The 12,861-nt window shown below is 43.5% G+C and overlaps 1 protein-coding gene across 1 annotated transcript in view; it reads left to right on the forward strand.

Moving 5' to 3' along the window:
* Window positions 1-12,861, forward strand: part of USH2A (Usher syndrome 2A (autosomal recessive, mild)) — a 442,266-nt gene that overhangs the window by 76,612 nt on the left and 352,793 nt on the right. Inside the window, 1 exon segment of the mRNA XM_006761291.2 lies at window positions 8,006-8,169. Within this exon segment, the coding sequence (XP_006761354.1) occupies window positions 8,006-8,169 (164 nt within the window).

The following is a 12,861-nucleotide window of genomic DNA, read 5'->3' on the forward strand; positions in this document are numbered from 1 at the left end:
TTACACCGTCTTTAATGTTCTTCCCATTTCCTGTATATCTGTGGGCATTTACTTTCATGCATTTGTGGTCATTGCTGTATTTGTGAAGATGTGCTGGAATGCTAATTCCGTGTGGGTTTCTTTTTCTCCTGGTTAGTTTATAAATTTATCTTGGGTTGGGAGTATATCCATTAATTCTTTGGTGTTCCTGTCTCCAAGCAACTAGTATGTGTTTCTCATAAACCAGTCAAATCTGTTTCACTGTGTGTGTGTGTGTGTGTGTGTGTGTGTGTTTATAATTATAATAGCTAATTATTCAAGGGTTTGAGATTTTTGGGCTCTTTTCAACACACTGCTCCCACTGCCTGCCTTTGGCCCTTACACTCTTCATTAACACCTCGATTAGAGTGTGGACAGGGGTAACAGGTTAAATTACTAAAAGAGAACTCAAACCAGTTTATTTGGCTTTTTACTAAAATCCAATATGCTTAATTAAAAATAAAACACTTTTCCATGATATTTAAAATATTTATTAAAACAATTTTTTGTTCTTACTACATAGCATTTTTTAATCCATGCTGCTGCACTTCAGTTACCATTAGTATATCGTTCTGTTAGTCTGAGAGCATAATTCTCTCTTCTCTGCATTTTGGCTAAGATTGAGTATCTAAGAGCATCACTGCTCTTTCTACTATGTGCCTCTTCTCTTGTGCACTGGCTGGGGTGGGAGGCAGGGATTCACTGGACTGACACCCCAACGCAGGCTGCTGTTGCTGGTCTCACACGTGTGCAAGCTGACTTTTCGCTGAGGTTGGTACTGTCATGCGTTCCTCATTGATCTCTGATTTCTGTCCCTCAGTTTCTGTCACCTACAGTTTAAGCGTAGTCACATGCACCGCTTTTCTGGTTGGTTGCTAATTAGTTTTGCAACCCACAGGAACCCCAGCATTTTCTCTACTCAGCACCCCTTAGACTTGGGGGTCGCCTTTTTACAGGCGCTAAGGCCGCACCACGCTGTCTCTCTTCCTCGTGGTCCTCATCTGATCGTGAGACCTACACACCCCTCCTTGCCCTGTACCATACTGTTTCCAGTATTACAGTTTTGTAATGTATTTTGAAATCAAGAAGCGTGATGCCCCTAGTGTTGTTCTTTTTGTATAACCTGTGCTCTGCGATTTAAAATAGCTGTAAGACTTTCTGTAAGTTAAAAAAGACCAGAAAGGCCATGTTCCTGATTCACTTTGTAGCCATGTGACGGGCAGGGGCATTGCCCGTGCCGTACATTTAAAGGATCCCTGAGAGATGAAAGTAACATTGATTTGTGGTTGCTTCTTAGGACTCCTGGTTTTCCAATGTGCCAATTGTTTTATGGTCCACCGTGTTTCTTAAAAATTAACTCTTCCTTTGACTGGCAAGCTCTCAATCCTGTGGTTTGTTTTTCTGTTTCTTATGCTGATCACTCCTGCTTATTGTGCCCCTTCAGAGTACATACGTAGGGGTACGATTTCACCTCAATACATGCATGTTAATGACTCTCAGAATGTTATCTGTTCAGATCTCTACCATGGCCTCCAGGCCAATGGCTAGCCCTCTTTCTGAGTTTTAAATTTAAATGTCCCTCATGCCTCCGTTCTTAAATAGAGCCAACACAGAACTAATTTTTGACATTGCTTGCCTCACCTCCTACAAAAATAGAAATTGAAAGTCTGATGCCATCTCAGGTAAGAGGGACGTGCACCTTAAAGTCGCTGTTCAAGTCCCCACCACCCACCTGTGCGTGGGCTCCAGATGCCCTCAGATCGGGCGGGGCTGGCTCTGATGTTGAACGCAGCTGCCCCTGTAAAGAGCCACCATATATAATGCAGCGTCTCTGAAAAGAACAGCAAGAATAAAGCCCCCCAAGACCACGGGGGCGGGGGCCGAGACAATCAGGAGGACGTGTCCCCGGTGCGGTCGGTCACAGGGAATGGCTGTGCAGGAGCTGACCCTTCTCTGCCACCAATGGATGCTGCTGCCGCTTTCCGCTGTGACACTGGTAATCCTCAGAGAAGAAATCCTCTGGCCCAGAAGGTCACAGGGAAAGACATTTCCCAATGTGACAGTGAGAATCGCTTGGCTTGATGCTTTTGCTCATCATTGAGAAGAGATACAAATGGGTTTTATTCTTTTTATGATTTTCATTCCCTTCCTGAATGATACTGATGTCTCTTTGATGACTCCTGGTTGCTATTGTGAATATATACTAACAATGGCTATTTTGAAAATATGTACGAAGATGGCTAAAATATATGGGATTCCATCTAGTATAAAGAATTTTTGTTTCTTGAAGAGAAAAATTCATTGTCTCAATGTATACAGATATGCAGTATAGGAAAAATATCCATTTATGCCCTGATGTGAAACATTTTTTTCAAAAAAAGAAAGGCAATGAGCTAAAAATCAATTGGATACACCTCGAACCAGGTACTGTGGTAGGTGCTTAACAGGTATGAATTTATTTCATTAATTTCCAAACTTCTACAATGGATTATAAGTATTTTATTTTCAAGCAAGGGGAAGATACAAGTATCCCTTAATCGGTTCAGAAAAGAAATGGACTTTTTCATCTGCTTTTTCTATTCATATTTTTTTTTGGGGGGGGGTCTTATTTAATACCTCAAGGAAGTTTACTTATATCCCTTCCCTTCTCCACATTCTCTTTAATATACACCACTGTACTTCCTGAGTTTTAAACTTTTTTTTACTCCAAAAGGCAAAATAAATTTAAAAAGTAGACTCTGCTCCTAAGCTGCAGCAACAACAAAAATGCCCCCAAAGCAACAGTAACAAGCAGGAAAATCACCTGCCTATCCTCACCCAGGCGGTTCCTCCTTCTTCCCCTAGGACAGGAAGGGGGCGTGCGTTTTAAAAAGCCGATCCAAGTGCAGAAATCTCCTCATTTACCTCTGACACATAAAGCGAACCAGATTCAATCCGTACCGAGAACAATGAAAAAAAAAAAAGTCTGCCCACTGAAAAATCAATAAAGAAAAAAAAAAAAAAAAAAAAAGGATATGGTGTTTGTCGAAACCAAACACAATGAGACAAAATTGGACCATCTTCCCCTCGTCTCCGTGGGTAGTTAATACGCGTATGTGACAGGGCAGTCCCGGGCGCTGTCCCCAAGTTGACCTGTAACTAGGATTCCCCTTCCCACAGCCCCTGGGACTTACCCGCTATCTGCTCCACCACCGTTTTTCTTGTATGTCATCCACTCATCACAGCCCCCAAAGGTTTCCTCCCTGATGACTTCTTCTCTCTCTATTAATTAGTTGTATTTTGTCTTTTTTTAAAAGCTTCAAATGGCCAGATGTGTCACTCCTGTCTCTTCCCAGCAGACATACAACAAAACTAATTTTCCTCAGAGAGTGAGGAGTTGGGGTCTAGGCTGGTGAGGGAATCTAAAGGCTCTGACTTCTCAAACATGCAATAAGTTCACTTTTTTCTGTGACCAGATCATTGTTAGTTTTGCTGCCAACTTTCTCCACGTGAACACGACACTATGGATTGGGTCCGGTAGTCATTTCACATGCATCTATTCCACCGGCTGTGGATTGGATATTTCTCTGAGAACCAGACCAGTGACTTCCCGTGGGTGGAAGCAGATCATTTTCATGTCCACGTATTTCCTTCCATGGTGTGGTCCAGGGATCATTGGGGGTGGGGGGTCTCTCACAGATTCATGCCCCCCAATGACTCTTGGACAGTGTCCTATGATGTGGGTGATGGGGTAAATGGGCCCACATGTGAGCAAGCCCCAGCTGGTGGTGGCAGCATCCCCACAAAGACAGCAGAAACGTGCAAGGACACGTGAGGCCTCTGCCTGGAGCTGCCACGGTTCCTCCTTGCTCTTTTTGCTTCATGCTCTTGGCCAAAGCAAGTCCCAGGCCATGTGAGTATGGCTTTCAGCTCACACAAAGAGGGTCTCTAAGCCTCAAATTCCTCATTCCAGTGCCAAGAGAATCCGGGTGCTGATAGGCTGTGAAGAAGGAATACTAAGCACCTCCCTTGCAGAAATGGAATAGAATCTTACCCCGGGGAAACCAGGTCCTCTAGGGGGCGCTCTAGCTCTCCCGGGACCTGTGCCAGAGGACTCAACTGAGAACTTCCTGGCCTGCGGGAGTCCAGGAAAGCCAGCCTTGGAGGAGAGGTTAGCCAGGGGGACAGCTCTGCCTGTCAAAAAGGGCTCAAAACAGCTACATTGTCATTTATTCAACAAAATGCAATGAGCCCCATTGAGTGCTAGTTTGTGGACTAGGGATGGAAGAAAAGCCTTTGTCCGATTTCTCCAATTTGCCTTAATGCCGCTCTCTGTTCTATTCATTAATGATCATTAGTAATTCTTGTCTAGAATTTTTCAGTCATTTGAAGTCTCCTCGCCCTTTGTTCTTGGTGCTGAATGGTGTCCCTTTCATCCGACCGTCAGCAAATGAGAAAACTGGGAACAACTCCAGGCCCTTCTCTGCTTCTCATGTTAGGTTTTCCACCTCATCCCACTGATTTTACTTACTAAGTGCTTCTCAGGTCTAACCCCTTCCTTTCCATCGCTCCCCGCCGCTCTCACAATTGTACTAATTTAGCAGTATCTTCTTTCTCCTTACCTTCCCCTCTCTATCTGTCCCCACTTGCTCCCTATTCCGAATTGGTCTCCAAAAATCTTGAATTGCTTACAATTTGACACCCTCCCCTGCTGTCCTTTTCTGTTTTCTCCCTCCTTGATTTGCCTGTTTCATTCCGATTTAATTATTAAGCATAAGCATTTCCAAGATTTCTTCTTAATACTCCTCTCTCTGTCACCTCCCCTACCTCCAGGCTAGAGAGTTGCCCATTTCCTATGCCCTTAAAGAATTGCCTGGCTGGCGTGGCTCCATGGTTGAGCATCAACCTATGAACCAGGAGGTCACGGTTCGATTCCTGGTCAGGGGACATGCCCGCTTTGTGAGCTCAATCCCTAGTCTGTGCAGGAGGCAGCTGATCAATGACTCTCTCTCTTCATTGCTGTCTCTCTTTCTCTCTCTCTCTCTCTCCCTCCCTCCCTCCCTCTCCTTTCCTTTCCTCTCTGAAATCAATAAAGAACATTACAAAAAGGATCTACACACATCTTTATTCATACCCTTTCTATTTTTTCAGTGTCTCACTAGACCATGAGCTGCTTGAGGTCAGGGCCAACTCTGTCTTTTCATATTTACGCCTCCAGTGTTCTTCCAGCCCTAGCCTATAATTGTCCCTCAATGAAGGTTTTTATGCCACTCAATACATTGAACCAATTCGATGGTACCCCTGCATTGAGGCCCCAGACAGAAGGGAGGCATCCGGAGAGCAGTGCCAGTAAAGCGATCTTTTCCTGGCACCTGTCCCCTGATCTCCTAGCGGAGCTCTTCGCCCGATGACGAAGTTCCTGGCAATTCCCCTCATTAATTGTGATGCCCCTGCAACAGTCCGGAGCAGGGTAACTCTTTCTCTCATCGTTTGTTCCGCGGGAAAGTGAAATAGATGAGATTTGTGATTTAAGAGACAGAGGCCAAGTAACTTCTTCCCTGTTGTGCCCAGCGGACAGCCAGTCCCAGACAGCACTCCCTGGGCAGAGCGGGCGCGGAGCTTAGCGAAGCCTTCCACCTGCTTTGTTTACCATAATGAACTGGTCAATAAACATCACAAATTGTTTATCCATATACATCCTGACAGATGACTCTTTATGAAATCCATTTAGCAAGTGAGGGTCTCCCATAAGGATGAAAAATGAAGATTTTAAACAGATTGTGGGAGAGCCCTGGCTACACCAGGAGAGTCAGTGTAATAAAGGTTTCTTTATATTAATATTACAGAAACCATTTATCCTGACAAAATCAATATCACAAGTCATCCGAGTTTGCCGTTCCTCGTTCAGAGCTTAAAACGTCTTTTCCTTTATTACGTTTAATTCTGTTTTAATAAACGTGAACTATATTTCATTTAGGAGGCGCTCTGGAGGGGAGTGGTAACTTCTAAAATGACATCAGACTTGTAGCTTATTTGCTAAAGAGTCTTGGAAATGTTTAAAATCATATTTGAGCGGCTGAGAAATTCTCAGGAATCGTTTTACTTAAGCCTTAATTACCAAATGATCCCCAGTGTCCTCTGGGCTGGAAACAAACGATCATATCCAGAAAGTCTCCTGTGAACTCCATTCACATAAAACTCCCTCCGACTGAAGTCGAGCAATTATAACCGGGCAGATAAGTGAGATACAACAAGGGCTGGGATAAGAGACTATAAAATCAGGAATAGTCACATTTAATTACTCACAACCCTGCGTGCTTTCTGAAGACGGGATTTATTTATTCCGTTGAGATTCCAGACGCAATACCCCATGGATAGTGACAGAGCTGCCTTAAGAGTTAAGCGTGTCGCCGGCAGAAAATAGAACCACATCAAGGAAAGGAATTATGTGATACACTGGAAACGGTTCCTCTAAATGTACTGTATATAAAATGAGCGTGATTGTCTCATGAGTGAATGGTAATAAAAACAGAAATACTCAAGAGATACTTACTCAGGAGTGGAGTGGTGATAAATACATGCGCTGGGGAAGGCATAGCACTCATTGCTGCGTCTCACCAATGTGACATAAAACGCCGACAAACAATTTACTCTAAGTAATAGCATATAATGAAATGAAGAGCAAATTAAAGATTTTTTTTTTTTTGCTTCTAGAATCCCATTTTAATTTCAGTGCATAATTTTCTAATACGTAAGTAGCCCAAACAAAACGTCGGTTTGAAATGGAGTTCTGATGCAATGTCTGTACATAAAGGACTTCATGTAGTTGCTTGTAGGAGGGGGAAAATGTCCTTTTACCATGACATAAGAAGGGCAAACTGCAGGACAGCGGTTTTTCAAGAGAAACTGTGCCTTATTTATTCCCCAGGTGACTTAGTCCATAAAACAAATTTGCAGCTTCCTTAGCAGCCTCGGCTTTTATCAGCCTATTTGAGGGTGTTGAAGGATTACCCAAGAGATCACACCCTAAAGTTGCAGTGAGTACAGGAACCGTCCACCCAGCATCTTCAGGAGAAAGTGGAGTGGATCCATAATGTTTTCATTAAGAGTGTCCTATGCAAGGACCCTGGTAAACGCGGGTGGTCTTCCCTCAGGTACCGTTTCTGCCTCTCTAATACTTCCTGGCATCCAAATTGTTCATCCTCACCAATGACATTGTCACAGGTTAAGAGTTTGAAGAAACAGGTTTTCATTTCTGTCGTAGCAAAAATGTGACAACTGTGATTTCTTTTTTACAAGCAACTTTAGGAGCAAGAAATTGGAGTTGAAGTGAAATTCTCTCATATTTATTTAATTAGCGTCTTTTCAAAGATCAGAATAATGCTCTGTTTTCCAACCAATCTGGATAAGTGAGTTCAGTGCATACAATCGAAAAGGAAATACAACTTTTATTCACACATCCTCAGTATTGGAATGTGTCTTCCTCCACCTGTTTTCTTAGTGAAATGTAGTCTTTATAAAACCGAATACGGAATTTCACGATGTTTAGGGAAGACAGTGATTATCATAACCAGTTTTCTGTTTCACAATTTGATAGATACTTGAAAAGATCATTTGGAGGGGACCTAATAATCTTAACTTTTAGCTGTCAGGAGAACTGCTTTTTTGTGAAAAGAAAATTTACAGTATTCTCAGTTGAGCAACTGGATTCAAAATAATCCATAAGATGTACTGTGGCATGAAAGAAAGCCAAGTAACGCTTCTTTATTGCCATTAGTTAGCTTCCAAGGAGAAGGCTTCGTAGAGGTTTACCATAAACAGCATTTTGATAAAAAGATTTTTTTTCTGTTTCATTTTATTTCATGGTGGTTTGTTTAACTCAAGAATCCTTTTCCGCCTGTTGGCTAAACCAGACCATATTAGTCCACAGTGTGATCCGTAGACATATGTGCCTTCTACCATGAATTATTAATCAGAACGCTTGACGGTTTCCTTCTCTTGTTTTCAGATGTCAGCCTTGCAATTGTCATCTCTCCGGAGCCTTGAATGAAACCTGCCACTTGGTCACGGGCCACTGTTTCTGTAAACGATTTGTCACCGGCTCAACGTGTGACACTTGTGTTCCCGGAGCAAGCCACTTGGATGCCAGCAACCCGTGGGGTTGCAGCAAAAGTGAGTGAGCTCCGTCCGGCCCAGCGCTGGGGTGTGAGGACCCAGCACCTGGGGAAGAGGGTCCGTGTTCTCTCTCCGCACTGAAGAGAGAGGCGGAAAGTTTAGGTCAGAAACAAAAAAAACAAATTACATGAAATGAAACGTGTGTTCTTTTTCCTTGATTCGGTCATGGACTATGATGATCCTATATAATAAAAGGCTAATATGCAAATCAACCAAATGGTGGAACGACCGGTCACTATGCCTCGCACTGACCACCAGGGGGCAGATGCTCAATGCAGGAGCTGTCCCCTGGTGGTCAGTGCGTTCCCACAGGGGGAGCACCGCTCAGCCAGAAGCCGGGCTCACGGCTGGCAAGCTCAGTGGTGGTGGCAGGAGTCTCTCCCACCTCCGAGGCAGTGCTAAGGAGTAGCGAGCCAAGTGGTAAGGAGTAGCGAGCAGGCGGGTAGTAAGGAGCGAGGGGTCCTGGACTGCAAGAGACATGTCAGACTGCCGGCTTAGGTCCACTCCCCGCTGTCAGTTGGACATCCCCCAAGGGCACCTGGACTGCGAGAGGGCACAGCTGGGCTGAGGGACCCCTCCCCCCACCCCTGAGTGCACAAACTTGGTGCACCGGGCCTCTAGTATGATTATATTACTCATAGGAAATGGACACTGATGTGTTGAAATAGTATCGCTAAGAAGCCGACCAAAGTCCTGATGTTCCCAAAACCTGAAGGACATCCCTGCTTAAGCCAAATGATCAGTCGCCCATCCACCCAACAGCATCTCCAGGCAATTGCCTATAGCAAATGGAGGATTTATATTTTACTCTGAGTTTTACGTTCTTTCATCCCACAAGGTCTTATGGGCACTGTGCTACTAGTAGTTGCTTATTGATATTTATCAAAGCTTATTCCTAACCCCTGCATTTAATATTCTTCTCTTTCTGTTTTCACTGGCACTCACTGTTTAGACGTCTCTCATGCTTCTAGTTCTAACTCTTGGGAGGCAGAGCTTATCTCTTAGCGTCTTGTGACTTCTCAACACCATTTTCCAGTTCCTTGAATTGGCTCCATTCGGTCACCTGCTGTCCTACTATCTCATAACATACTGACGAATTCTTTGCATTTCCTTCAAGATCATACATCTCTCCTTTTTCAAAATTCCTAAGAAGTACCTGCTGTAAGCACATGGTGAGGAGCTCTCTGCCACACAGTGTTCTGTGCATGTCCTCCTCGGGGTTTCCTGAGACGGTCGTGAGTCACAGTACGAGGAAATGCCACCATTTGGACATGTCACCACAGGCCTGGGCCCGTGCTGTCTATTTAAGGAAGGGAGAGAGAACTAATGGGATATCAGCAACTGTACCAGATTTTTGTTGTTGTTGTTGTTAATCCTCACCTGAGGATATATTTTCCATTGCTTTTTAGAGTGGAAGGGAGGCTCAGGGGATAGGGGAGAGAGAGAGAGAGAAACACTAAGGTGAAAGAGACACATCCATTGGTTGCCTCCCGCATGCACCCTGATTTGGGCCAGTGAACAAACCTGCAACCCAGCTACATGCCCTTGACCGGGAATCAGACCCAAGACCCTTCCATGCACAGGCCAGCGCTTTAAACACGGAGCAACACCAGCCAGGCTGTACTGGGTTTTGAGACGGTGAAAGGCAGGTATAGCTAATGACCTAGACATGTTTAGATTTTGTGCCTGTGTGGTTCACCTACAGTATCCTGTGTTCGTTGGTACCTTAACATAGCTCTAGGTGTTTATGCTACTCTTGAGAAAACAACGTCATAATTGCCTGTGTCGACACACAAATCTGGCTTTTACTGACCACTTAGTTAATATTTGTTATTCATTGATTAGCTATAGAATTGATTGATTTGTGTGCAACATTAATTCCAGCGTATTGCTCTGGGTGTCAGCTGCTGATCACCATTTACTAAAACAAACCAAATCTTAGTGATCTTTTGATCGGTTCTGCCAGGAACTTTGTGTGAGAATATTTGCACCGGCTGCACTTTTTGCTACCTGTTCTTGATTCTGAGATACGGTCTAGGAATTCTACCTCAGGCAAAACTGGGTAGTCTGGTCACTGGGAATTGGCCTACTTTTCTTAGTATTGCCAGAGACTTTATGTTATGTCTTTTTTTCTCTGGGCTAAATATTCTTGATCTTTTCAAATGCTTCCAATTTTGAATAATTAAAAAAAAACTTGCATATTCCTAAGTATTCTTCCCTGGACATAGGCATTTTGATTTCTCTGTTTAAAATTGTGATCTTTAGGATTGGACATCTTCCTTCAACTCTCCCTGTGGTTGTTGTAACTGCCCTTTTAGGTTTGTGTTTAGAGAAGCCCACCGAACACTGTGCGGAGTTGGGAGCGCAGAATCAGCAGAGGAAGTTGGTTAAAAAAAGAAATCAGACAGGAGTCCTGCCTTCAGAGGAGCTTAGCACAGTGAACGTGGGGCTCGGGGAAGTGCTAACTGTGGGGCACACATGAAGGGTGCTGCTTTCTTTACTGCCCCCCTGCCTTTCGCATGGTCCTTGCTTTCTATGCTACCAGCGGCCGGAACCTGCTTCTCAAGGATGCGATTGAAAGGAACGTGGTGCTATCTGTTGTTGAAACTGTGAACTACCGCGGGCTCCGGCCTCCTCTCTGTCCACGTCAGGGATGTGTTTGCCGTGAGAATCCAAGTGTCTCAGGTGTTTTCCTGCGCAGTTCGGGAACCCTGGGGTTATAATAGTTACCTTCTCCTTGTCCTTAGAGACCACTGACAAGAGTTTAGGAGTGGCGTCTGTGATTTTTATGATGAGGATTTGGGTAGGCATCCTAAGATCTAATTTTCAGAGTGGGGGAGAATTGATTTGGTTTCGGATAAAGCAGTTAGGCCCTCTCCGATGGCATGCTTTCTGGTTGTGTGATGTGCTTTTTGCCCATCCATATTCGTTTCATGCTTTTCAAATGAGAGTCATTTTCCTTGTTAAGAGAGATGGAAGGAAACAGGTATTTAATAGTTCTGCCTTCTGTATTCTTTCCTAACGAATGATATTTCAGTTTGCCTTAAACTTCTGGCTGTAAAATTAACTAATATACACATACACTTATATACACATACATGTGTACTTATTATTTAATTATAAATATTACATTTATGTTTTAACTATTTATAGATCCTTTGTGTTTCTCTTCTTGATATGACTCTACTCTCAGCTAACTCTTATGCTTACCCTTGCTTATCTATCCATCTTTTTATCATTCACATTTTTTCTTTATCCCTGCTTATCAAAGAGGCTGTTTTAATTCTCCTTTTCTTAAAAGAAATATTTTTATTATGGTAAAATATGCAGAACAAATTTACCATATTAATAATTTTTAAACCTTTTTATTGATGCATTGGGGTGACATTGGTTAATACAATCATATAAGTTTCAGGTGTACATATCTATAATACATCATCTGTACATTGTATTGTGTGTTCAGCACCCCAAGTCAGGTCTCCTTCCATCACCATGTATCCCACTTTTTCCACCTTCTACCTGCCCAACCCCCCTTTCCCTCAGACATACTGTTGTCTGTGTCTATGAGTTTTGTTGTTATTGCTGAATCCCTTCATGTTTTTAATCCAGCCCCACAACCCTCCTCCCTCTGACAGTTCATTCATAATGTTGTACAACCATCCCTATTACCCATCTCCATAACTCTTTTCTTCTTTTGAAATGGGGACTCTATACTCTTTAAAAGTGAATACCCCCCATCTCTCCCAGCCCCTGGCAACCACAGTTTCACTTTCTGCCCCTCCCTTTCTCGGTCTCTCCTCTACTTTGGGGTCCATTACACCAATGTTGGCGCACGCACACCTGACATTGTCTCCCAGGTCCCTGCGGCTCTGTTCCCTTTTGTTCCGTCTTTTTCTTTCCCTCTTTCCCGTGGATGGGATAAAGCAGATTGCTGTATCTTTAAGATCCATCTCTCCTTTATCTTCCAGTTTACTGTTTGTTTGCTACACTCAGGAGTCTGTCTATTGATTGCCTCTTTTATGAGTCTGGTTCACAGTTTCTTTGAGTATGTTGTAATTTTACTCTGAAAACACTTAAGCTATTAGTGTGGGTTGTTGGTTTTTTTTATAAATTTGCATAGGCTTAAAAGTGGAAAACTTTCTCCACTATAGCATACTGATGTCTCTAATCAGTTTTTGTTGTTTTTTTTTTTAATTTTTACATATAGCCTGGCTTCCTAGGGGATTGCTCCTATGTCTGAATAAGCCAATGATATGGGCAGTGTTTATGCTCAGATGCTTTCAGACCACACAGCTCCTGCCAATCACTGTGAGTTAGAGTGCCCAGAAATAGTTCTTTGGATGATTTGCCCAGTTTCATATCACTGATCTATTCATGTTGGTTTAACCAGAAGCACCCTATTCTCTTCTTTCCTTTTGAAACATCTCTTAATTCTCCAGCTCTTCTTTTATTTTGCCATCTCATCTATGGAAGACACTTCGACATTGTTCCCAGTACCCATCATTCACTTGTTTTAAGTTAACAGAACGTAGAGCTGGTCCCATGGCCTTATCCTCTCCTGTAGTTAATGATCACCATGCCGCTAATCTTCCGACTGACACGTGTGGGCACCAGTGACGTGTGGGTTCCTGGGTTGTGCCCGCCCTGACACAGGGCGTGCCCTCCGCCTCTCCTCTTCTCCTTCCTGCT

The sequence above is a fragment of the Myotis davidii genome, unplaced genomic scaffold, assembly GCF_000327345.1.
Source record: "Myotis davidii unplaced genomic scaffold, ASM32734v1 scaffold174, whole genome shotgun sequence".
In the NCBI taxonomy this organism is placed as follows: Eukaryota; Metazoa; Chordata; class Mammalia; order Chiroptera; family Vespertilionidae; genus Myotis; species Myotis davidii.